General features: G+C 50.0%; 1 protein-coding gene across 1 annotated transcript; it reads left to right on the forward strand.

The window, feature by feature from the left end:
* The first annotated feature begins 21,911 nt into the window (after positions 1 to 21,911).
* On the forward strand, positions 21,912 to 22,556 carry rnf152 (ring finger protein 152). The gene has a single exon (XM_068748166.1). It carries the CDS (start codon positions 21,912 to 21,914, stop codon positions 22,554 to 22,556), a length of 645 nt encoding a protein of 214 aa, XP_068604267.1.
* Positions 22,557 to 26,737: the final 4,181 nt, after the last annotated feature.

Consider the following 26,737-nt stretch of genomic DNA (forward strand, 5'->3'; position numbering starts at 1 on the left):
TGCTCTGCCTTCAAAGGAGAGAAGAAAGCGCCTTGTTTCAAGGAGACAGTCGAAAGCTTTCGCAATTTGAAACGGTCCCCCTTAAGTGCAGCGAGGGAGGCCAGAAGGGATGCGCTGGAACGCAATGCGTGATTTCCCTTCAGAGTTTAAGGGTGGAGACGGACGGCGTGACTGTGGACGGGCTCGGAGCTCGTATCTTGCAGACTCCTCCATCTTCATGACTCCTGCATCATGGGTAGAAAGCTTCAGCATGATTGGCTCCTCGAGGGATTTCCAGTTTCCAGTTGTCTATAGGAGGCCCGTGTGTTTCAGTAAGTCGAGATGATTTCCCATCAGAGAGTGGGTGTGAGTCCGTGTATTCCAGCGCATGAACACACACACACAAAAAGATTCCTCCAGGAACTGCCAGAAGGATATTTTACAGTTTCTTCTGACAGGCGGTGCGTTTGCGACGTTGGAAATGAAACGACACGCTGAGAATGCAGTCGTTTATTGCAGACAAGCTGCGTTCACTGACATCAGGTTCAGGAAGTCTCGAAGCCTGTGCAGCAATCATGCGTTTCCAGTTCCTAACATCTGCTAAAGTCATCAAAAGCATCACATTATTCTAAGTACAATGTTGAAATAACTTTATTCGCACGTGCACGTGCAGCATTGTGCACGTCCTGCCGCTCCCGCTGTCCTGTTTGTGCGTCTGCATCGTGAGCTCCTCGTCCCTCCATCATCCGAACACAAACTCCCAGCTGGCGCCGCGGCGGTGCGGCTGGGAGACATGATGGATGCTTCTTTTAAGGATCCCTTCTGTCGACCTGACGCTCAATTTGAGGCCGGCTACGGGCCGGCCGCTCCGGCCTCAGAGGTGGGAGGGCAGCATCAGTCACCCGCCGGACCGCACCGACTGTCTCTGCAGTTCATCCCATTGGTCATCGGGACAAAAAGGGCGATTCAGAGACAGACGCTCCAGTGCTACTTTGGAGATGCTGCATCTTCAATATTCAGGAGCCAAACGCTGTAGGAGTGCAATATTTACACAAAAAGTGCAGGGGGGGGGGGGGGGGGGGGCTCAGGGCAGTAGTGAACTGCAGCTGAAGCAAATGCAGACGAGCTGGCGACCTTGACCGCCACGGCGTCCATAAAGCGCTGACTGACTGTAAAAACCGGCAGCCATATTTTTACTACCAAATGCAGCTGTTTTGTTTTTTCCTTTCGCCACCTGACTCCCGTCGCACCGTGTCCAGAGACGAGTCCCAGAACCACATGTACGCAGTGGCACTTGGCCAAAAGTATGTAGACGCCAGAGGCGTGCAGCCACATGCGATGACGTCTCTCTGATGTGAGGCGATGACGCTCAAAGGCCATTCCTGAGAGGTAAAATGGTGACAGGATGTACGCCGGGGCGTGACATCCAGTACGAGCGGCGCTGGAATGGCGGGGTGGAGTCGATGGGCAGAAGTTCCAGAATGGAGAAGGCAGTTTGACCTCTGGAAGGCGTTCCGAGGAACCTCAGATGCATCGAGGTGGGCGTGGCTATAATATATTCCTCCGTCGCCACTTAGTGTTAGAATTGAAGGTCAGTCTTCTGGAATAAGAAGCAGCTGACCTGGAAATTCAATTTCCGCCTCATTTTCTGAGACGTTAATGCTGCTGTATATTCAGAGGCTCGTTTCAGACGCCGCTCACGGGCTCACGACCGCCGCCGACCCCTCCAAGATGGCGTCCAGCCTTCCACGCCGTGCACGCCGGGATCGGCGCGAGCGAGAGATCAATGATTGGCCCACGACCTGGAAGAGATGAGAGAATGAATTAAGGAGGGATCAGAGAGCAAGGAAGAAGCGGGACGAAAGTGAGGCTGAAGCGAAGACAGGCGTTCCCTGTCTCGATTCAGATCCTTCGCTTCCCATCACATTCCATCTTCCAAAGTTTAAACCCATTGCAGACCTTCTGGGACTCTCCCAGTAACACGACCTCTGAACAGGATCCGGTTCCGCCGGTCCAGTTTTTGTACCCGTTAAAGCAGTGTAACAACGGCTGACCCCTCCCTAAAGATAAGATCTCAGAACCTTTCAGGACTGCAGATAAACCCAGATTCTCAATGCATGAGATCTATTTTATTTATCGTTTATTCAAATGAGGAAAAGAAGCTCTCTATTCCAACTTCCACTGAATCATTCTGATTCATTTCAACCCGGCTTCAGAGGCGACCGACCTGCGGGCCGCCGCCGCCGCCGCTTCAGGGATCAATCCGACCTGACCAGTTCGGTATAATTAAAAGTTTAAGGAATAATCAGCCCACCGGTAATTCCATGTAATCAGAGCGTGGTTTAATTCCCTTCTCCTGCCTCACGCTAATGAGCAAATGAGCAAAGCTATTTATATTTGCATCTGCAAAGAAGGAGAAACTTTGGAAACTTGTCATCGATAATGATGTTTGACTTTATAACTTTGATGCCGTTTCTTCTTCCTGAAGGTTCATCAGGTGCTAAACATGGTCCGAATGAGGACGACGGAACGGGTGTGTCCTTGAGCGCGTCCTCCAGGAGGCAACGCCACCCGGAGAGGAGGAAGTCGACCTCCGGCGTCCTCAACACGCCGCCGTTTCCTCTGATTGCTGTTTCTCAGATTCATAAACATCCATCTCAGAGGAACCAGGTCAGACTGTCTGCAATTATACAGCCTCTGCAAGCTCATTCTGGACGAGGTCACCCCGACTTCGTCACTCCGGGGTTGAAAGGGGGACTCAACCTGACCTGTCCGGGTTGTGCCCCGTCTCTCGTGTCAAAGGTCAGACCACTGTATTCGCAGCTATAGCGGCTAACAGAAGGGTTAAAGGCCAAAAGCGAAACACTAACTGTCCATAATTCATCCAAAGAGCAGCCGACTGAAATTAAAGCTCACCCGTTAAAGCAGATTTACGAGCGGGCCCTTCTCAGCCCCCCCCCCCCCACCACCACCCCATCTGCTCATTGCCAATCCCGATCTAGCGCTGCCTGTGGCCGGCAGGCAGGCAGGTCCCGGCGGGCCCGGCGCCGGGTCATGCCACCATGATGAGGACGAGGACATTTACATTTTAAGCATTTGGCCGACGCGTGTGTGTGTGTGCGTGCCGAGAGTGATTTACAGTGAGGGGGGGCCCCCCGACCCCCCGAGTCCCGAGGCTGACCTTGTGTGAGTCACTAGAAGGCCTGAGGAAGACGTCTGCGCTACGTGGAAATACCCAGATGCCTTTTATACGTGATGCTAGTTTAGCGAGCTTCAGAGAGGGTGGAAGGCAAAGCAAGGCGAGCCTCCTGCTTCCAGTGCTAATGCTAAGCTAAGCTAAGAAGATGCTAGGAGGACCACGTGGCAGACAAAGCGGTTTCGCTATTAGTGCTACGTGACTTTAAAGTCACAAACAAACATTTTAGAAGCGAGAGAAGAAGAATCTTTTCCTCTTTTTTCGTCTACGCCTTTGTTTTTGTCCTTACAGCCAATAAGAGGTGACGAAAGAACGTGGGTTGCCACGGCAATCTGCAAGAAACCGCTTTTGACAACCTCCTCTTCGATCCCCCACCAAATACAGAAAACCGCTGACGTCCGTCTGCAGAGATAATTGAGGGCCTCTCCCACTCTCTCTCTCTCTCTCTCTTTTTTTTGTCTTCCTTCCCTTTCTGTCCGACCGGAGATGGAAAACGCCTCACAGCTTCTGAGAACAACTTTGAGCCGACTTCTGTGGCGGCGCGGCGGGGAACGCTAAATTGGTGAACTTTTCCCGCTTTCTGCTCGACGTGCGAGGTTTACATTGCAAGAGACAGCGTTGGGGGGGGGGGGGTCATGTGAGAGACAGATAAAACCTCTGGAGTGCACATCTTTTTGTGTGTGTGTGTGTGTGTGTGTGTGTGTGGATGCGGCTTGTCACTGCGCATCAACCCAGACAGCCGAGCAGCACAATAGGCAATTAGAAGCACAGGAAGCACAGTCTATGGAATGGGGGATGGGGGGGGGGGGGGGGGGGTAGAGGAGGGCCTGCTGCATCCTTTGAAAAATCTCAACCCCCTTTTCCGCCCAATAAATGTCTTTTCCTCCTGAAGTGGGAGCGAGCGGCTAGTCAAACCTCCGTTTGTCTGATGGCCGGAATTTCAAGGAACGTGTTTTCTAATCGCTTTCACAAGCATTCCGGGTCGACGGCTCCGAGAAGGTTGTTGCCCGACGGGCGTGGCATGACAAGATGGCCGAGCGGAGCGTGCAGGCTGCTTGAGTTAACCGCCGGCGGTTCGGGTTAGCTTCGGTGGGGGGGACAGAGGGAAGGACGGCAGGAGCGTCGGATCGTTCTTCCTGAAACAAAGAGTGAGAGAGCGGGAGGCAGATTGACGCCCGTCCCATGAGCCAGGCACCAAAAGTCAACATTAGCATTTCAGAGTCCAATCTATTCCCATCAGCTCAATGCATTATAAGCCCCCCCCCCCGGAGCCTGAAGCGGTATCAGGCGTTTACCGGCTCAAGGGAGGGGCTGCCATTTCAGGGCTTTGATGCATCCCAACTTTAAATTCATTATTAAAGCAAAACTATTTCAAAGGTTGTTTACACTGCAGGGATGCCGTCAGCGACCCCCCCCCCCCGGAGGCCGAGGCGCCGCCCGGCCACCCACGTAGCTTCAAAGATGTTGAACATTTAAATAGAGCGCCTTGTTAAATGCTCCTTTTTAGTCGTCTCCCTGCAAAATGTCATTTCCACTGCTTTTAATTATAACCTGGTCACCGCGTTTAATGATGGCGTTCAAGGCGGATTCATCCTGAGAGCCAATCAGAGCTGTCCACCCACAGAAGAGGATTCTAACGTCCCGGTTGAGCCTCAGAATGGGATCAGTGCAGATCTGAGTGTGTTTCTAAGCGCCTGCGAGGAGTCCTGATTCTCCTCTCGTGCTGTCTGAACAAACGATCATCACAGTGGGCTGCGTATGTAAAGGATTGACCTTTCACCTGCAGCGTCAGGTGCAGGAAGCCCCGAATCAGTCCCAGGTTGACTCTATTCTCTTCAGGGCTGGCTGAAGCAGCGGCGTACTGCAAAAAATATCCATTTTAAAAGGTCACTGAAGCTAAAATTAGACTCCTGGATCCCACTCGGGTGCTTTGAGTTTAATCCGCTTCCGCTCTCACTTATTTCTGATTCTGATTCCCAGACTTCGTTTATCTCTTGTAACTGTTGGCGGTGAATCTTTGGTACAGGAAGAGTCGATTAGATTTTAAATCTGACCCGTGTATGGATTACGGATTGTGACTCTCATTTTCTTTTTCTTCAGCTACGTTCGTTTCTAAACATTTTGCCGATAGAAATAAAACCAGGCATGGATAATTCATGATATTCCCCTGTTGGAATCCCAATCTGGGAGATTAAACTCAGCATTCGTCGCTGAGATTACGCAGATGCAGAATCATCCAATCAGATTTCTTGACAGAAAATAATCTGCGGGGGGGGGGGGGGGGGTCTAAGACTAAGGGAATTCATGTTTCCATTTAAAATTCATAAATTACTGAGAATAAATCCAGATTCCAAACACGAGGAGGAAGTTTCCAGGGTCACCATGGTGACCAGCGATGGATTATCGCTCATACGAAGGTGGAACCAGCCGAACATCAGCGGCTGCATCGATTTAAGATACAAAAACAGATTCTAAAAGCTGATTTAACGACTCGTTTAAGAACTTAATGTCCTGATTTGCATTGACTGTTATTCCCAACACATCACAATGACACGAGCCTGGGAACGGAACTCGCCACTCGAGTCTGTGAGGCTTGGACAGGGCTCAAGGGCTCACGGAGGACTTCTAAAATGAACTTGTGGGTGACCTTTGGAAGACTTCAGTCACCGGAGGGGTATTTGTTTTCAGTGAAGGGCGGTTCCCAAGAGGCCGGAGGGCATATCGGGCAATCAGGAACGTTTGGGCAACAAGAGGGGCAACAAGAGGGGCAGCGGCGCCTCCCACGTGGTTCTCTGCCTGCTTGAACATTACGCGTGAAAGGGTTGCGTCTCTGTGACAGTGCCAGGGCGCACGAAGTCGGAGGGTGGACATTTTTTGCAGCGTGAAGTCGGAGCGCAAAAGCCAGGGAGGCGCAGCGTGCGTGGGGCAGCGTGCGTGGGACTGCTCACCGCCGGCCAGACCCCTCATTACGCACCAGCCGGCGGCGACGCGGCTCTCCTCCACCCGGATCCACGCTTCTCTCCTCCGGTGAGAGGGCGTGACCGCGCCGGAGCCGGAGCCGGAGCCTCCTGCCAGCCACGCGCGCCTGGAGGAGGAGTGGGGAGGACCCGGGGAGGAGTGGGGAGGCGGCTTTTCGTTTTGTTTTTCCGGGTGAAGGAGAACAACCATCCGCGCACGCCGCCCACCGAACACGGCGGAGCGCGCAGGGACAATTGCGCAAGCGATTAAACGCACGGAGGAGCGGAAGAGAGGAGGCAGGGACAGAACCGGCGCGATCCGGCGGAGGAACCGACGCAAGGTGAGCCCCCCCCCGGTGTTACGTGATTTATTACACGGAACGCGAAAGTTTCCTCCGCCCGTGGGCTCGCTGTGTTTCCCGTGAGGAGACCGGAGCGGCGTCCGTTTCCTCTCTCCGGTCTGTGCGCGTCGCTCGTCCGCACACTTTGGCGTGCGCGTTGCGTTCTCTGTCACGCAGCCACGCAGCGCGCCGCTTGTAATGAGCGCTATTCTATTTGGATCGAATCTCCGATTATGATTTGAATTCGAGTTTCTCGAGCGGCTCCGCCCGCGGCTGCTCGTTCCCGGTCTGCGGGGATTATCGTCACACATGCAGAACCGGAACCGGTCCAGGTGCGCCGCCGCTTATCCACGCTGATCCACGCTCTTTTACGCTCATCCACGCTCTTCCTGACGCGCCTGTCCTGGTTTTTTTCATCGTTTCCATTCAGGACTTCTCCTTCCTCTTCCACCTTCAGGACGAGTCACCTCTCGACCTTTGTTCTCTGTTAACTTCATTTTACTTTGATTTCTCTGACGGGATTCCTGCCGGAGAGGGAATCTGATTCCTTGTTCTTGTTCCTGCAGCGTTTTCTCTTCAGGAATCTCCTCTCAGGCTCTGCTCCTCTGCTCCTCCGCTTTGCTCCCTCCTCATTGGCTGACAGAGAACACTGTTTCTGTATCTGCGTTGTTTGAGCAAAGCCTCTAAAATAAATACAAACTGCAGATTGTGATCGCGTCCAGATTAACCCGCTTGTGGCCCCCGGGGCAAAGATCCGCTCCTTTTATCCTCCCAAATCCTTCCATTGTTCTGCGGCGTGAACGGAATTGTTGGTGTGTTTACAGTTTTGAGATTAAGAAGCCCGGGAGTCCCCCCCCCCCCCCCCAACCTTTTGGTTCCTGGGTGACCCCTGACCTTTCCGGGGTCCGCCGGCAGGTTTGGACCCTTTTGGCCGAAGCGTTTCGATAAAGTTGCTGATTAATGTAGGACGACGGCAGAAGGAGCAAAGGGCGCCGGCGTCGCTCTCGGCCAATGGTGTCGGCTTACATCGCTCGACTTTTAGGAACAAGATAAGCGATTGGATTAGTCACAAGACCGTACGGGGGGGGGTAAAATATGTCAACTGGCGTTAGAAAGTAGCACAATCCAATTACCCGTGAGCAAATCCTTTTAGGGATCACGTTTAGCATTTGGCTGTTCGTGGTCAGAACCCAACGTCCCCGGTTCCCTGAGAACGGGTCGGATCCGGCGCTGAAGTTCGCCGGAGGACGATTCGCCGCCTGCAGGATGAGACGACGTTCTTTGTCTGGATATTCTTGCCCTCCATTCCTCGCTCCTGTAGCCTCTCCGGGGGCCTTCAGTCCAGCTCCGGGGGCCCTCCATCCATCATTTCCCTCTTTATTCTCTCTCCACCCCCCCCCACCACCTTCCCTATTAATTTCTCTCCTCCCAAGGTGCTGGCAGGTGCGCTCCCACCTTTCCCTCGGCTGCACACGGCTGCCCGAGTGTTTTCTTGGAGTCAGGTGGCTAATTGGTTCCCATCTGTTGGAGGGGGGGGGGGGGCAGCCTTTACGGCCTCTCGGGTAATTTGCGTGGAGAGTTTTTCCATATTGATTGAGTTTTTCCCCGACCGGCCTTTGTCTGTTTTCCCTCTTGCAGCAGGTGAGCTCAGGGATTTGAGGATTTGCTGTTCTTCTCATGCCGGAGAAACGCTGCCGGAATCAAAATGAACAAAACGCACGACTGCCATCTTTATTCTGACACTCTGTCGGGCATGAAGGAGTTTCCCGAGACGAGAAGAAGGACAGAAATGAAATGTCACCCGTTCTCCCGGTGCAGCCAGGCTTTGTTTTGCAACCGCTTGAGCGCCGTCCCGCCGCGCTTTCATTTCACCGTCGCCCTCTGCAGTGTGTTTTGCATTACGCGGAGAGGAGGAAGTGGCCAAGGTCGAGTAAACCAAAACAGGAAGTGACAGGAAGCAGCGGATCGCTTGTTCAGTCAGACACGACAGCCACGAAAGGAAGATTTGGAGAAGCGTATTTAATACTTTCCGCTTTGTGAAGGGGGAAGCTTCGCGCCCGCGGCGGCCTATGAGGCGGCTGGCTCTCATCCACGCAGCGTTTCACGAGACGGCGAGGACGGCGCTCCGCCTCTCGGTGCTGCCTGATCCAGAGCGTTGAATGAAGTCAGTCTATCGAGGGTAACCCAGAATCATCCCTCCCTCGTGATGACATCATCACCCCCCCCCCCCCCCCATTTATTTTATTTCTATTTTTAGATTGAAAACAAACATTTAGAAATCGGATCGAATCGTGTTCAGAAAGTTGCATCCTGTTGGGTTATGTTCTATAAAAATGATCAACTGCCTGCCGGCCGACATTCACGGCGGTCCAATCATCCTAATCCAACATTCCACTCCACCGTGGCCTTTGACCTTCCTCCTCCTCCTCATCCCTGTATTTCTATTCATGCCGGCCGGTCAGGTGGTCTCCTCTGAGAGCGCCGGCGGCGATGAATCAATTTCCAGCGCTTTTTGAGGGCTTCCTGACAATTGATGGGATGCTGGTGTTGACCTTCTGTAATGAGGTACGGTCTCCGTATCTGCCGGTGGGGGGGGGGGGGTGAATGATTGGACTGAGACGGGCCGGCGTTGCTCGGGTAAATTTAATTTTCCGTATAAAATGAACCTGGAGAGAAGAGGACGAGGTTTAAAGTGGCCGTGTTTGCGCTCCAAGGTTGTTCCCTAAACGGAGGCTCTTTCAGGGAACGGCTAGCAGCGCTAGCAGCGCTAGCTGTGCTATTTAAACCGTGTCTTTGTGTAGTTGCCGTCCTGACGTCCAGGTTTTCATTTGTTCTGCGGCCGCCTTCCTCCCGCACTCCTGGGGAAGGAAAGCCGCCGACCTGCAGCGTCCGGCGCCGCTTCCTCCTTCACCTCCTCAGGATTCCTGAGAAGGATCCGACCTGAATCGGTCGCCGTCCCGCCGGCGTTCCCGTTGTTCCGTGGCCGCCTCCCCGGATGATGGATGCCGCTCCTTCCGTTTGCAGGATGGATTGCGAATGGTGACGACCGGTGAAGGCTAATGCGTCCCCGAAATCGTTTACCCCCGCTTTCACAATCCATTAAGCTGATGAGACCAGGAGACGAGGAGACGAGGAGACGTTGGATGCGGAAGGGAAGGATTGAGGCCGCAGATGGAAGCAACGACTCCAACGTTTGGGAAGAAGCCGCCCTTAAATCTCGGTTTGATTGTAACGCAGCTGTTCCTGTTTACATCCAGCTGTGGTTTCCCTGCGTTTGTCCCGGTCTAAATAATTCAAACCGGTCCGCTTCGTTCCTCTGGCGCATCACAGAGAGGCGTGCCGTGCAGAGGCGCTCGCACCGTTTCATAAGAGACCTTGCTGCGGGCCTTTTGACGTGCGGGCTGTGGCGCGGCGGCGGCGGCGCGTTGTTGCTGATTGCATCACGGCGCGTCTTGCAGCTGCTGCTAGAGGAAGCGAGGCGTCGGCCTTGGTTGCTGCTGCAGAGCTTTTCCCGGATGCGTCCGAACGGCGTGCTTTGTGCTCTTGTGCGTGAAGCGTGTTGCATCCTTGGATGAAGGTCTCTGCTCCTCTGAGTCACCGGGGATGCATCGTTGGGCCATGCGACCCCCAGCTGATGATGGTTTGTTCCATCCAGCAGAGATCGTGTGCGTTAATCCATCGTTTTAATGAGGGCGGGCCGGACTGAGGGCGCCGGTCGTCCGGCCTCGACGGTGCAGCGGACCTTCCTGTCCGTCCACGCTTCCCCGCCGCGGGCGTCTAATGATTTGACTTGGATTCGATGGCGGTTCATGTTGGAGTATTAGTTTAGGCGGGGGGGCACAGCGGGGCGTGTCACTTCATTATTTTTCCTATTTCTTCCGGTCAGCATCTGGCAGGCCGGGGGCCGGGAGGGGGGTTAATATGCTCGTTGCCCCAGGGAGAGGGAGGGTCTTGTCGGAATGTATTTTTTTTGCCAGGGTGACCCCTCCTCTCCTTACCTGTCTATAGGTAAGGCATCATCTCAGTGACAGCCTGGATTTGGATGCTGCCCCCCCCCCCCTGCGCTGAGCGACTGAGGGGACAGCTGATGGTCATTTTTCTTCCCCCTTCCATCCATCTTTCGTTTCAAACCGGACCTCGGTGTCGCTCCATCCGTTCACGGCCCAATAAAGACGCTGCTCGTTGTTCAGCGCCGCCAACAAGCCCGTCCTCGGAGCCAAATGGATTTGCCTGGCAGCGACTCCACAGATCACTGCTGGACATAAAACAAGTCACGGGGGGGGCACGGCTCTGAAATGATTACGTCTCATCATTTCTTTCATTTTCATTTTAAAACTGATCATTTTCTTTCCGTCTCCATGGCAGCCGCCGGGGCGACGCCTCCGCCGGTCGCGTGCGGCGCAGCGACATCTGACCTTTTCGACGACGTGCTTTAGAACACAAAGTCACGCACGGGGAGGACGGGAGGTCCGGCCGGACGCCACGGAGGGACGAGTCAAATTCTGACCTGTATGTGAATGGAATCCTTTTCTCCTCATTCGATTTGTCGTGGCTCCTCCTCTATTCGTCTTTGCTTTAATAGGGCGGATGGTTGCCCCCCCCCCCCACACACACAATTGGAATTAAGTGGATTGTAAATTGATCCTGCTTTGGAGCCGAACACGCTGGAAGCCGGCAGTTTAATCTCAACGCTGCGTTGTTGTTAGAAGCCGCCCTGCTCCGGCTGCGTCGGACGGCGTGCGCCCAGAAACGGGAACTAAAACCCCCCCAGGGCCCGTTTTCTTCCCATCGTGTACCAGCACGGTGCAATTCAGTCGTTAATTGCCTCGGCGCCCGCAAAGGTTTTAAGATTGACAATCGCGCTCGCCTTGTTTTTCCATCCCAAAAGGTGACCTGGAGTCAAACGGCGATTTCTTTCTCATGAATCGATTGAACGTTCGGGTTCCGGATAATGAGCGTAACTTGTTCCTGAGGCTTTATTCTTTAGTTCTTATTAATCATTTGTCTTGACCCGCAGACGGGACGAGTCTTTCTCTTTGTCTCTCGACGGGACCCGCTGGTTCCTGACCTGCCATCCTTTCATCCATCCGAGTGTTTTCCTGTCGTTTGTAGTTCCGAGCTGCTCTTTGAAAATGGATATAAAGGAAGTGGACTCGCCAGAGTAGCGCCTGCATGACTCCTCCCTCAAACCAGCCATGAAGTCAACCAGGGTCGTTTCAGAGAGCCTGAACGTAGCCAACAAACGATCCTGTAAATAAGGAGACGTCTCATTTTGTTCCAATGACTGTTGGCAGCATTTTAAATCGACGCCCGGCGCCTCTGCGTCCGCGGCGGCGGCTCGGAGGACTCGCAGGACGCTCCGCGCAACGTCGATGACGGGATGAAGAGGGAAGGAGATAGTGTGGCAGAGAATGAATTGGGAGAGGGAGCGAGGAGCAAAAAGAATGGAGGGACTGATGGAGCAAGACGTGGAAAATATCAGGGAGGCGGGATAAGCCCCGCCTCCCTCGTCTTGACATTTCACTTGGCCTTTCCGGGGATTGGATACCCCGATATAAATGTTTAAAACTGATTATGGCGCGGGACAGCAAGAGGGCAGAGGCCGAGGCTGGGCTGGGCTCCTCGGCATTAGTTAGACTCGGTTTCAGGCTGATGGAATTAAAGAGTTCGGGTCTCAGCAGTTTCCTCCGGGCTAATCCGTTTAGGAAGCGCTTGTTCCTGCCGCTCCGGGGACGATGGCGTTCCGGGGACAATGGCGCTACGGCGACTCTCCTGAAGCCGGCGGTGACACGGAGGCCCCGCTGGCGTCCGCGATGAAGGAACCTCGATTAGCCGATGAGCTAAATGAGACGTCTCTCTCTTTAGGATATTTATTCTCGATATCAAAAAGGAGAAAATCTGGATTAGGAAGAACTCCAATCGACATTATAGGATTGAGCCTCATTTGCTTCATTCGTCCTGCATTCAGTCTTTATGCTACGCTACGCTAATCCTCTCCTGATGTTAACTTTGTACCAATGTGACAAATTTGCAGTTTCAGAATTAGTTATTGATGAACTATTGACTTTCATTCCCGGGTAGCGCGTCACACAAACTGAGTCACTTTTTAAAGTTGCTGGATGCGTTGAGTTTATTCTCAGGACTCCTGATTCCCGGGGATCGTCTTTGGTTTAAAGCCTCACCGTTTGGACGCGACGGCATAAAACAGCTTTTACTTGATGTCGCGTTGCTGGATTTCCTGCTTATTGATGTTGCTCTCTGGATACTCCCCATGTGAAGTACAGGATTAAAGTACAAATTCTCTACTGCGTCATTTATTTCAGTCAGTTCCTGAAATGGAAATGTGCTTTAAAAAAAAAAAAAACATTTTTATAAAGTAAATTTATTTCTCAAAATAACCATGAAAATTCCCCAGTTTGGTTATTCCAAGAAAAGTCACTCCTCTGCCCTTTGAAACCTCTGCCATTACCTTTCTTATAATTTAACCACTTTGCAGACTAGTTAGTTCTGCGCTGCAGCTTTTGGGATGGGCTCCCCCCCCCCACCAGGCCTTTGATAAAAAGCGAGCTTTATCTTCATCCAGACGCTCCACCCCGCGGGTTGCGGACCGATCCCGCATCCTCCCGGCTGATGACTATCTGCCGTTCCTCAGCTGAAAAGCATGGGCGGTCAGATCAAAGGAACAGTCTCGTTTTCCTCCCTGCTTTTTTTTCGGGGGGGGGGGGGGGGGGATTAAATGATAAATCTTTGATAAGCTTCCCGACTTTGGTGTATAAATTATTTCCCATACCAGCGACGAAGTTCTGCGATACTTGAAACACGGAAACGGAATCTCTTAGATATGAATTAATATTAATTCTGTTGTAAATTCCACCAATCACTGACTCGCCACTGTGCGGTTGCTCCAGGGCGCCTGAGCCAGATGTAATCTGAGTCGTCTGTTATTTCTGACGTCGTCCACCATCTCTCATCTGGTCAAAAATAAATCCACTGCAGCTGCAGAACAGCTCCAGAGTCCAGCTGGACTAGGAAGTCAGATTGAGCCTTTTCAAGGTCGGGCTTTCTTCAAACGGTACCTCGTGGATTTCTATCACCCTGTCGGTAAAATCTCTTTTATCTGATGCGACCAAATGATAAAAGTCTCTTTGATTCGGCAGCCGCAGGAGAGTTTAGACGGAGGGAGCGACGGTTTTATTCTGAAGGCCACTGATGAGACACGGACCACCTGTGGAGGTCGCATCGTGCGCTTCATCGACGGCGCTGCGGGTCTTTGTGTGTTTGTCCGTCTGATCGGATGCTACTGGAATCGATTAACGGAGCTCGTTACCCTGTCAATTAGCAAAAGGAAACGGTGTTACTGTAGCTCAGTAGGAGTGGAGATCCGTTGCAGCTTCATGTTTGACCTTCGTCGTCTTCTCCTCTTCCTCTGCTGTCGGGCCTTTCTACCCGAGCACCATGTGACTGAGCGTTCGTGGAGGTTCAAAGAGGCGGACGATCCTGAGAGAGGAGCGCTGGACGTGGAGGTAATCACACGTGATGTCGTGTCTGACGCCTGTCCAGGTTAGAGGGCGTCGCCCAGCTGGCACGGATGTAGAGACGATAACGCGACGCTCTCTGGGTCAGGTTTCATCTTCTCGTTTCCACCCGACATCCCCTTCCGATAGTATTCACTGCGCAAAGACGTCTGGTCTGGTCTGAGTCTGATAGGGGAGTTCATTTCACCGCTTTGGGTCTTTATATTTCTATCGAAATCAAAGTGTTCCTTTTTATGTTTAAACATTCAGGACAAAAAAAATAAAATCCTGCCACAGAAACCATTCAAACGCGAATATCGGCTCGACAAGGGCAAGTAAACACCAGAGTGGCTCCAAACCGTGAATTAAAATCATCGAAGCCCAAATCTGATACAAGCTGTGCTGCACGGTGAGCTCGTGACTGCAGCCTGCTCCGTTTCCATGACGCTAACACCCGCATGCCTGTTAGGGACGTGTCGCTGCGCCGCTCCCGGCTAGCAGCCAGATTCGTTCTCACGCCGCCCCTGCAGATGCTTCGGCGTCATTTCCTGCAGCCGGCGAGTATTCCGGATGTTCCGGGGGGGGTTGCGGCTCACATTGCATTACCTCGTTTGTTTGACTTCTTACCAAACGTCCCCCCCCCTCCCAACTCAATAATACATAGAATAAACACACGGAATGCCGGACACCATCTCGCTTTAATCCTGATAAATTGCCCCCGCCTGTACTGGAGATTCCCTTTCTAAAGCCCCATATCTGCCCCGCCTGCCCGTTCGCCGAGATTCCTTCCCAACGGACCCCATTATCTTAAGTGAGCGTCAATGGGATGCTGAGAGGCACCGTCTTCTTCTTCTTCATGTACAAATGAGCAGTGGGAGTCATTTCAGAGCTGGTGTGTGTGTGTGTGTGTGTGTTGTGACTTTTAACCCAGCTCTTGTAAGCACTGATGAATAACTGGCCTCCGTAATCTTCTTTAAGCGTGTGTGTGTGTGTGTGTGTGTGTGTGTGTGCGTGTGCGTGTGCGAGTGCTGCAGGGCTTTGATGTTGGCGCGTCTCTTGTCATTGCTCATGTCGTTGCCGGTATAACAGGATCCCCCGCTCAGCTGTCGGGCGCTCCAAAGGCGTGCTCGTTTTAAAGACGGCGAGCTCGCCAGCCAGATAAAGCCTGCGGGAATATCAGAGGCTTGTTTACTTGGCGACATCTGGGGATGCTGATTGGAGGAGGAACTGTTGAAGGCTGCCTTTTTAAAGTGGGAATTAGCAGGCCAACGTTCCTCGGAAGGGAAACGGATTTATGGCGCCCGTGCGTCCCCGCGGCGGACGAGGCTTCAGAGCAGGGGCATGCTAATCGTGGGCGCGCCGTCCAGAGTATCCAGCAAACCTCGCCAAAAGCAAGCGAAACACATGCACACATCATCACGTGTGCCTTTTTAATATTCCGAAATGTCCGTGGTTTCCATGGAAACTCTGCTTTTAAGGTGAGCCTGAATCCCGCTCATCTTGTCCGGGGCATATCTGGCGAGCGGCGGCATATGACCAAATTGTTTTTGTTGGAAACGCGAGATCAACGTGGATTTTCAGGCCTCGCCGTAAAATCCAGAAAGTAACTTCTGGCTAAAGGGTTTCAATCTTTCGGGTTCCTCTTCGCCCGTTGGGCCGGCGGGCGGCAGCGCTGCTCCCGCCGCGGGAATGTAAGTTGGCACGAGGCCGCCGGTCGGTGTGTGGCCCGTCCTGGTGGATTTGTCTCGGCCCATCGGGAGGACCTGACCCGTGACTCGGCAGCTACTTGCCAATCAGCGCATCGACCCGTTTGTGTTTTCGCCAGCTGGAGGCGTCCACGCTGAAATATTCCTCCCTTCGGCTGAGTGTCGGCGCCTCCTCGGCCCCGGCGCTGTCTGCCTCGCTAACAGAGATGAGCGTGGAGAAGGGAGGGGGTGGGGAAAGGAGGGGGTGTGAAAATGGCTGACGGGGAGACATCACAGCCGTTTCTCAAGCCGAAGGAGCAGGTGGCGATCTCGCTTCTTAGCTCTGCACTTAGCATCACGTGCAGTTCGGCGACTTTTCCATTTATTTAAAGTGTTTTTTTTTTCTCCTTTATCATTTGTCCTTTTTATAATAAGTGTTTAAAGTTCCTTTAAATGTATATTCAGGACGCCGCTTAATTATTTCAGCTATCTATGCAGACGTTTCCTTGTTTAAGGTATTTCAATTTGCACTTTAAACACGGATTTAACGCTCTTAATTGGTTGGCACTCAGAGGATTTAGGATTATAATAAAACGGCGTTTAATTTCATTGCTTGAGAGATTGTAATTATTGGAAAAAAATAAAGCTTTGGGGACAGAGTGATGAGCAAGGAGGGGGTTCATCCTGAAACGGGGCCATTCAAGGACAAACGATTGACGTCGGTGCCGTCCACGGAGCAATGGCGTTTATAATTAGCGGAATAAAAGCCAAAATATAATCATAATTATCTGAAATGAATCGGCATCAATGCCCAAAACTTCTCTCTCTGCACCCAGAGGAACATTTTGTCTCAATATCAAGGCTATTGGCAGATAATTAATAATGCTTCTAATGCAATTAACCAAAATCATCACAATTTGTCAAATCTTTGACATTTTCTGTCTTATTATTCATCCGACGGAGAGTTGCATGAAAATACTGCCTCATTTGTTTGAATCTGCCCCATAATTAACATGTCGGAGAAGGAGGCAGAAGCGTTAATGCCCCCCCCCCATTTCTGGTCTTCCCCCCCCCCGTGAACGTCTGAACGAGATTGTTTGACAAAATAGCATCGACGACGATGTCTGCCCCCTAGCAACATGATGGGTCTCCTGTCTCCCGTCTGGATTGACGGAGAGACTCTTGAAGGCGCTAGCTGGCGGCGTTGCCCTGGGATGGATGTGCAGGTTGAGCAGAACGCGGCTCGTGTGATGAATACCTAATCGTGAATACCTAATCGGCCTGTTTTTGAGCGTCTCCTGTCTGCATTTTCTTCCTTCTCTTTCTGAACTTCTTAAAACCTCCAGCCGGGCCTTTTTGTGAATGCGCAATGGGAAACAGGCGCCTGAAAACGCTTCCAACGCATCCCTGCACGCCCACACGCAGACTCCCGCTGTGCTGCTCCTCCACGTGCGAATCATCTCGTACTCGGTCGGAGGAACGGGAGTCGGGGTGCGTTCGCTTCCTGCTGCGCCGGATAGAAAAGACGGCCGATATTAAAGCCTTTCCTCTCAGGTGTGCCGCCTCGCCAGGAGTGATTGTTATTTACCGCCTCCTATCAGACTTAAAAACGTAACACCAACCCACTCGGATTCAGACGAGCCGCAGAGAAAACGCATTTCTCGCTCTTTTCCATCAAAGCGTGTGATTCTCAAACATATTTTTTATTTTTTTTTAGAGCCATCTCGGTAAAGTTTATCGCCCTCTCTGTGGTGAACTCCGTTATTTAATAAGTGAGTCGACGCGTTTCATTCCACAGCAAGAGAGACTCCATTTGAAGAAATGAGACCTACTTGGACAAAGTGATTTCTGGCACGAGAGGGAAAAAGCACATTATTGCCGCCATTAAAGTTCCGAGTCGTTTGGAGACCACTGTGTCCAACGCAAAGATCTATTTGGAATTGGTTGAACTTTTCAGCCGCTTGTGAAAATGTATATTAAATGTTTGACGCCGTTTCATTGCAATCTTTTTATCGCAGATTAGCGTAGCTTAATTAGACATGTCGGCGCCGTTTTTTTTGGCGTTTGGGGCAGACCGGGCCCGGGTTTGTCTTTATCTCCGGTCTGAAGGATCTTCATTTGAATCTTTGAGAAATGTGAATAGTGCAACTTGAAAGGCGGAAAATACAAATAAAATGTATTTCTGTGTGTTCATGCACCTGTAACGGAAAATTCGGGACTGCTGTCACGCTTTAAAGGTCAGTCACTTAAGATTCATCGCTTTCTGGAGCCACCAATAAAAGGCCTTTCTTTCCTCCGTCGGCCCCATCCGATCCTCCGGTTGTCATGACGGAGCATCAAAACGAATCACAGCAGACAATATTGTGACGGAAATTCTCACTGGGTTGGTTTCTAAATAATAAATGTTGCTGACTTTCATAGGCATAAAAACAAACAGTCCAGCATGGAGGAACGAAGCAGTAGTTTGTGTTCTAATTTGACTTTCTATGCGAAGTTATGAGTATTATTTATACTCAGAACAAATTATTATATTATTTATTATTTATTTGAGCAACCTTCTCTTTAAAAGCCGTGATTGGTTTCGAATCTCTAAAACACACCTGTGATTCACTAAGACATCTTTCAGGTGCAAAAGAACGCTCCGAAATCAGAGGACGCTTTGACTGGAGGGGGGGGGAACTCGTGGAAAATATCCTCTGTAGTCAGATATCTCCTTCAGAGAATGACAGCAGATACCTGGAGACGCCTCGCTGTCCTCCCCTCCGCCCGGGCGGCGTCCCAGCGGCGTCCCAGCGGCTCAGGAGTTCAAAGTCATGCTCAGGCAGATTTGTGCTCATCTGGCAGCCGCCGCCAGCTTCGATGCTCTGCTTGGCTCCTCAAGCCGGAAAATGCCATAATGTGTCCTGCGGTGGTCGGATGCGCATCCTTCCATCAGGGGCTCCATCTGTGCCGAGTCCGCGCGCGAACACGCACGCCATAAATCACGCATCATACGGGGTGGCGATGCGAAGATCGGTGCGGCGAAAAAGCACAACAGGCGCGGCAACATAGAAAAATGTCAAAAGTAAATGGAGACAAAGGTCATTCGAGAGCGTCTCATTACTTCCTTGACTTTTGAAATGTTGTCCAGTTAAATGTATTTAAACGTGAGAGAATCAGTCGAGCAATGTGTTTCCGTGTAATATCCTGAATAGTTCTGAACGTTATTATGTTAATGTCCAGTACATCACAAACAATAATGCGTTATGTCCTATAAACGGTATATTTTCACGTGTTTTAAATGACCTCTATTTCAGCTACTGGTTTCCTTCTGTACGTTGTTGGAGGTGCTCTTGCCTGGCGGTCCTCCTGTGTGTTTCAGGCATGCGCTTTCCACCAGACCTCCACGAATGCATTTCCTTTATTGAGCCAGCGTGCATGCGCTTTGTGAACGGTTACATCATCGTTAATACGTTCTGCCTTCCACGCTCCCCCCCCCTGCTGCATCCAGGTAGTTTATTATATGGAGCCGGTGGGAGTGTGTGTGCCAGAGAGTTGTGTTTATATATATGTGTGTGTGTGTGTGTGTGTGTGAGTGTGTGTTCCTGGCTGGAACAGTTATTTTTAACTTCTCTCTTCTAGGACGCGTGCACTTTCTGCCGGGCAGGTTGTGTGTGGGGGCCCTGAGGGAATGTGTGTGTGTTTCTGTTCAGTCCAGTGTGTGTGTGAGTTTGTGTTTTCTGTTCGGTCACTCCCAGCGGACCGCAGCCTTGTCGGGGTTTGCGGAGGCCCGCCGCTCGGTCATTCTGCATCATTACTAAATCACACACCCTTCCATGTCCCCCCCCCCCCCCCCCGATGATGTCACCAGAAGGTTATTAAGAGTCGTGCTGTTGCAGGAAGAGGATGAATGAAATCCTGAACTTCCCTTCAACTTGTTCTCCTAATTTGTGTCCTCGTTTATCTCGTAGCTCAAACCGACGTTCTCGTTTGCTGCCGTTGTTTAAACCTCTCGGACTTTCTCCGAGGGTGTTTTTCTGTGCATTTGAAAATGGGTCACCCACCGAGCTTTTATCCTGAAAGCCAGGCCGCCCTTGTTACAGCTCGGTCGAACCGATAAATCACGCCGTTGAGTTGCAGCCTCGGTTGTTCCTCCGGCTCCCGGCTGAAGTTTCGCCGGCGTGTTATTCCGCCGGATTCCCAGACCAACCGTTGCTTCTACATATTTGTCTTATTGATCGTTTGTAGTCCGCAACGTGTAGAAAACGAGTGTAAGATGTTGTCGGGGGGAGAGTGAAAGGAGTGAAGGGGAGAACATTTCCCCCCTGAAATGTATGCAGAATTGATGTGAAGGAGAAAAGGAAAAGCTTTTCGGTCGGAAGGAAAGAAGAATGATGGAGAGGGAGCGACTGGGTGTATGGGAATATTGAGCCACAAAGCATTTATGTCAGATCAAAGCTAATCCTTATCTTCGGGGAAGGATTCCGTAATACCCTGGGCTGTCTCGCCCCCTCAAGGGCAGCCTTCCTGTCCTCACTTCTCTGTAAAGCTGCAGGGATTTCTTTCCACACTTTTCCTTAACTTTGATTCAGTAACTAAGTAAAATAGGTCAGCTGAGAAGAGTAGAGCAAGGTGGTGAGAGGAGTGGAGGGTCTGGCCCAAGGACTCGGGGTGCCAGGGGCCGGTGGTGTTCGGCCGCGCTACCCTCAATGCTTCACTCTTGCGTTGTTTTGCATCTACTAATGTTTATTTAGTTGATTCTTTCACACAAAGCGACTCGCCTGAACAATCACCAGTTCAATACCTGTCTAGAACCGCTCCGAATAGGAAACATCCAGTTACCTTGGCTCTGATATCCGCTCCGGATGTCTCCTCGATGCCTCCCAAGCAGGTATTCTGGCTCATACAAGCTGAAAGAGAACCAGAGTAGGCAAAAAAAAAAAAAAGACTTCTACCTCCCACGTTGCCTGGGAATAGCTTCAAAACCCTTAGGAAGCGCTGGAGGACACGGTTGTAGACAAGGGCATCTTGACTATCTTTGTTTTGTCTGCTGCGGCAATGTCCTGGCCCTTGATATTGATTGATCTATCGATTATAGATGTCTTCAAAAGGATTTGGTTTGACGAGTAGAATGGATTTTCACTTGAGAAAATACTATAAAACCGTCAACCTGGTCTTGTTGAAGTTTTGTCTCTCCCAAGGTCGAATGGGATCAACATCTTGTCTCCAAAGGAGCCGAACTGAAGGAGCCTCGAATAAACCGCTGCTGGCATGCCAGGTGCGCTAACGCTCTTATCTGTCGTTGCTATGGCCTCCCCACAGGGTGCTATGAGCAGCTTAATTGCCTGATATCTTGTTTTTGATAAAGGACAGGGCGGTGGTTAACTTTTTCTATTTCCATGACCACTTTCCTTACAATCTCTGCCCTCCATCTCGCTCTTCACTCAAGCTGTCTGTCCCATTCCCGTCACGCCTGGAGGGACGGCGGCGGAGAGCAAGCAAAATCTAGTTGTCTTCCCTCCTCGGCAGTTTTCACACTTGACAGTTTGGGCGAAAAATACGTCTATAGCCTATTCTGTATTCATTGTTTCCTCTGCGCTATCTTGACAGGGTTTAATCGTCTTTAAAAAAGTAAACGGTCGCAGCTTTTGCATGGATTAACGCGCTGGATGTGATTACCTGAGAGGAGTCGGGGATTGTTTATGGAGCGCGTCTCCTGAAGGAGGCGGGAGAATTAGCCGTTTTTAACATGGGGCACCGAAGGGTTTCATGAAGTCTGCAGCCAGCTGGAGGCTGATCTGTGGGATGTATGCCTTACAAAACAATGGCTCTGTCATCCGTGATGCACGACCCGACCGCTGCGTCTTCCTCATACGGAGCTCTGCCTTAGCTCCTTGCAGTGAGATCACTCATCTGAGTGTTTGGGAGGTTTGGCATCGCTCACGCGTCTCAGGATGTTCAAGTCTTTGAAAGACCGTAGCGGCATGTTTGCTAGTGTGAGCTCGCGAGACGCCAGTTTTCTGTCCTCTGAACAATGCTTCTCTTCTCATCTCTTGCAGATGAATGGTCATGTCGCTGCTGCAGAGCTGTGATGTCACTGTAAGGTCCAGGACCGTGGTGGGACGTCGAGAATCGGAACCAGTCGTGTGCTCTTAACTTGTGTAACTCGTCTACGAGTCCTGCTTGAGTCAACCGATTTGCGGTCGTTTGTCGGTTAATATTAAAACGGACCTCCGACACATCTTTGGGGGGGAAAAAAAATGGAGACTCTTTCCCAAGATTCCTTTCTGGAGTGTCAGATCTGCTTTAACTACTACAGCCCGCGCCGGCGGCCCAAACTCCTGGATTGCCGACACACGTGTTGCTCGGTGTGTCTGACCCAGATGCGCAGCAGCCAGAAGGAGATTCGCTGTCCCTGGTGCCGAGGCGTCACCAAGCTCCCGCCGGGCCTGTCTGTCTCCCAGCTCCCGGATGACCCAGACATCATCACGGTCATCGCCATCCCCCACGCCTCCGAGCACACGCCCGTCTTCATCCGTCTCCCCAGCAATGGCTGCTACATGGTGCCGCTGCCTGTCGCCAAGGAGCGAGCGCTTGGCCTACCGGGGGAACTGGGATGTCGCTTCTTGCCTGGCAGCCAGCAGAAGGGGGTGACGGTGGTGACCATGCCCGAGCAGCAGCCTCTGGGCATGAGTATGGCTCTGGACGGCGTTGGGGTGGGGCTGGAAGGAGGCGAGGGTGAGAGGAGAGCTACCGGCCCGGTGGGTGGAGGTGGAAAGGGCTCCACGTGGTCTGGTGTGTGCACGGTGATCCTGGTGGCATGCGTGCTGCTTTTCCTCCTGGGCATTGTGCTCCACAACATGTCCTGCATCTCCAAACGATTCACTGTCATCTCCTGTGGCTGAGGGCAGGAGGATGTTCGGAGTGCTGCGGAGCGCCCCCCCCCCTGGATTTACCCCTCTTAGTCCTGCCTCTCCTACCTATGATGCGAGCGGCATCATAGGTATCGACAGAAACTGCTGCGCAAGATAGGAAAATGTAGGAAGGAGATCCATCAACAATGTGTCCCTTCTTTTTTTATTTTGCGGACGGGATTGTATCAAAAGAAAACCGGAAATTCAAATGATATCCTTGACTTTTCTCTTGTCTGATGAAAGTCTGCCGGCCCTGAGCATCCCACCCTTTACGTTTTCCCTGAATGGATGCTTCGGGAGTTCGTCCAATGTTCCGGTCTGATGTGTTCTTGGCAAGCTGGCGTGCTTTTAGCCAGCAGTCTCTGGCTATGTGCTGATTTGACTCTCACAGCCTTTTGGATTGTAGAAGTACATAAACTATCGCATCGTAGTTCGTCAAGTGGATCGGTTCTGGTGTCTCCAGCTGGTGTTTGGACTTGGCTGCACCCGTTACAGGAATTAACTGTTCACAATTCACGTCTGGCCCCGTTTGACTCGTCTGGGAATTCTAAAATCAACACAGCTTTCTTTCTTAAAAAAAAAAAAATCCTGTTCAGAACGAACTGACTTCATGCGTTTATAAAAGGGATCGTTGTCGGAATAAGACAAAACATGGATTGTATTATTCATTCATGCATTTAACATGCCCAGACATAAAATCTGGTTAGTCATTTTTTTTATTAAGCCTTAAAGGTTTAAATTAGCCAGTTAGTTTTCTTCACTGTATAAAACGATGCCCTGTTTAATATGTTTGGAAATGTCAAATGTGATATACAGAATATTGTATTTAGAATTAAATGAAAGACTAAAGTCTTTCATGTTTTTATTAGCATCTGTGTGACAATTTAATCAATGATACGTACGACATTTCTGGAGCTGGAGGCCGTTAGCATAAACCATACATGTTATGTGTGAGATAGCACATTACTCTCCATAAAACCACAACTGTACTTTTTTGTATGGGTTTAGTAAACGGGCTGTAGCGTGTCGAGTTATTTGTGATCTCTAGAGGTGGCTATTTCTTTCAGACCTTTGAAGCCTGCTGTTTCCCCTTCCTTCCAGTATTTATACTAAACTAATCTAAGCTAATTGCCTCCTGGCTGAAGCTCTGTGCATGACACTGTTATCAGTCTCCTCTAACTCGTGGCAAGGAAGTCGAACATTTCCCAGGAAACAAAGGAAAATTGGACAGAATGGGTAACATTCTTGTTTGTTTTCTTTGATTTTTGCGGCGCATCTATTTTTACATTTCCCACGCACACTTGGTATTTAATCTTATCGGTTTAGCATCTATTGACCTGCAGACCACGATCCTCTAAAGAAGGACTCTCCGGCTTTGACCAGGCTATCGACTCCCTCCATCTTAATACCTCCTTTAATTTAGAAACCCGCTGGATGTGGGTCTACGTGCGCGAGGCTCGGGTCAGTGGCGGGTCAGGAGTGGGTGTGCGCCGCAGGGTCCCAGTTAATGACAACTTTATCGATTTATCTGCTTTCGAGTATCTCGCATCCGCAGAGATGGATGTTTCGCTTTCTTCTCACTTTTTATATGTTGAGGAAAGCAGTTTGCCCGTTTACTGTATCGTTAAAGCAGCACAAACAGGGTGAACTCTTTTGTATAGCTAACTCGTCATGTACAGAATGATTGTAATTGTCTTTTTCTGGTAACTTTCTTTGTTGAAATGTTTTACTTCATTTCAAGGAGGCTGTTGTGTATTTGTTGTAGAAGAAACAAACACATTATTTTGTACACTCAGTTACCATGACGCCTACTTGTTTACTAAAAATAAGCCCTCCATTATTATGGATTTTTTCCTCATGAATTACATAATTCTTTTTCATGCCTGCATGATTTTACCGCCTTAAATCAAAGTCTTATGAAAACATCCTTGTGTTATTGCGTTTGTATTTAAATTGCAGCTTTTTTAAAAATGTAATAGATTTAAATCTAAAGGCGGTAAAATCTGATAATTATTCGCAAGCAAAATGCAGACAAGGTTCTCCTGATGCACACCAGCCTTTCTAGTTCTTGCTTTTAGACATTTTCACTTTCACTTCATGTCTGTGGAGTTTAACAGAAAAATCTGTTTCTGTCCATTTTAGTTTAATTCCACGTCCACTTCCTGTTCTCTGTATTAATGGTTTTGTAAAAAAAACAAGAAAAAACTACCCGATACTTTTTTACAGAAACGTACCGTGACAGCCAGAGAACGGAGGCTTGTCATTTCTGTGCCTGTGTTTGTAAAATGCCGTGAAGTTCCTGTTGTGGTTTCCCATTTTGTCAGGTCGGCGGCGGCTCAAGACATAAACAGCAGCTGTTTGTTGGTGAACTATTAAAGCAAATGCTCTGAATCTGAAAAACAAGGGTTTCTAGTGGTTTTCATTTTGTAATTAAATGTTTTATTTGACTGTTTTCAGCTTTAACACTGATGTCCATTTGTAGAGAAGTACTTCCTGACATTTACTGCCTGGGGAAAAAACCCGCCCATCTATCTTAAAAGGAATGGACTCCACTGTGAGATAAAAAAGCTTATTCCTTGTAGCTTTATCTTTTGAAGTCCCATATTTCATGGCTGAGTGAACTCGGCTTTCTTTGTTTACCCTCAGGAACCATTTTCTCCTCAAATATTTATTGATACGGTGTGAGGGAGGTAATTAACGCTCTCCAGGGAGCAATTGCAGGCGGCTGTGCTGCTGAAAAACACGTCTATTTCTCACCGACAGCCACTAATAATGACCACACTCATCATGGACGGCACAGACAGCCAATCTCTAGTCACTCCTGATGATATAGTATGTCTTTTAAAGCAGTATTAATGCATAAACTTGGGCTTTTTAGTAGTTTTCTGTTGCTAGTCATGAATAATTTTAAATTATTTTATTTGTCTCACCAATTGCGTAAAATCTAGCTAGCTTGCTAGCTGTTTATCTCTCATTCTAGTACCTTGAGTTTTTACCTACAATTAGCAACAGTTAGTATTAGCTATGCAAACCGATATATCCTTCAGGAAGTCGGCGCATCGATCTGTAGAGTGACATTTACACGTTATGTTTTTTTCCCCCGTGTGTTAGGACCATAACTCAAAAAGTTACTGACGTGTGAGCTCCCTCCAGGATGTATCATGGATTGCCGGTCATCTGCTTAAGCCTGGAAGCAGATGAGACTTCTTTTCCTCACGCTTAAAAAAAAAAAAAGAAAAGAAAAAGTTATGCTTCCTATTTGTAGGAGGCACTGTTGGGTGACAGTGTGCGACGGACTGAGTAAAAGCAATATCAATTTTTCAGAGAACACTCTGATAGTATGTCAGGCGGCTGAAAAGTTAAATATTTGAAAGGATTAGGCGACAAAGCTCTGCAGTGCGAGTTTCAAAAAGATGGAAGTGCACAGTTTATCATCGTAGGAGGAGACGGCGACGGGTGAATGTTCACGACTGTTACCAGCTAGAGCTATGTGTTCTCATGGAGTAAATATTGCAGCCTGAGAAAATTCAGCATCGACAAGTAGAACAATTACTCCATTGACTGTTCCCTTGGAGTGCAGGTGTGTGTAATGGTAGTTAAATTAGTGTGCGTCATCCGCGGCTTTCCGGGATACGATGGACCTCATTTGCATTTTGACAGGATCCACCAGGCTGTGGAACGACACCAATCAACCCCCTTCGCACAGGAAACTCCGGGGCTAATCTTTTTCCGGAGGCCGACGCGTTTCGAAGGCTCGGCTGAGAACTGTTGAATCATTGATGCAAGAAAACACCTGAAAGGGCCGGTGTGTGTGTGTGTGTGTGTGTGTGTGTGTGTGTGTGTCGAATAATTTGCTTGTCATATTTAAAAAAAAGTCAAAGCAGCAGATGTTGAGTACCCCCCCAAATTGGTTCCCATCTTTCCCGTGCAGCTCAAGTAATTTTAGCCAAACGCAAGGCAGCATTTTTAAAAATCAATTTATGCAAATATGAACAAACTGCACCGAGATGTTGTCAAAGAGGGCGTCGCTGAGTAACCCAGTTTAGCTTCAGTGCATCAAAACATCATAAATAATTTAGAAGAACCTGACGAGAATGCCTCCCTGACATTTACTTCCTTTTCGGCGACGGTTTTTAACATTAAGAGTTAAAACAGATTTGTTTACTTATCAA

Source organism: Brachionichthys hirsutus, chromosome 14 (genome assembly GCF_040956055.1).
Source record: "Brachionichthys hirsutus isolate HB-005 chromosome 14, CSIRO-AGI_Bhir_v1, whole genome shotgun sequence".
NCBI lineage: Eukaryota > Metazoa > Chordata > Actinopteri > Lophiiformes > Brachionichthyidae > Brachionichthys > Brachionichthys hirsutus.

Coding starts and splice junctions, on each gene's coding strand:
- rnf152 (XM_068748166.1), top strand. CDS start 21,912: ATGGAGACTCTTTCCCAAGATTCCTTTCTGGAGTGTCAGATCTGCTTT.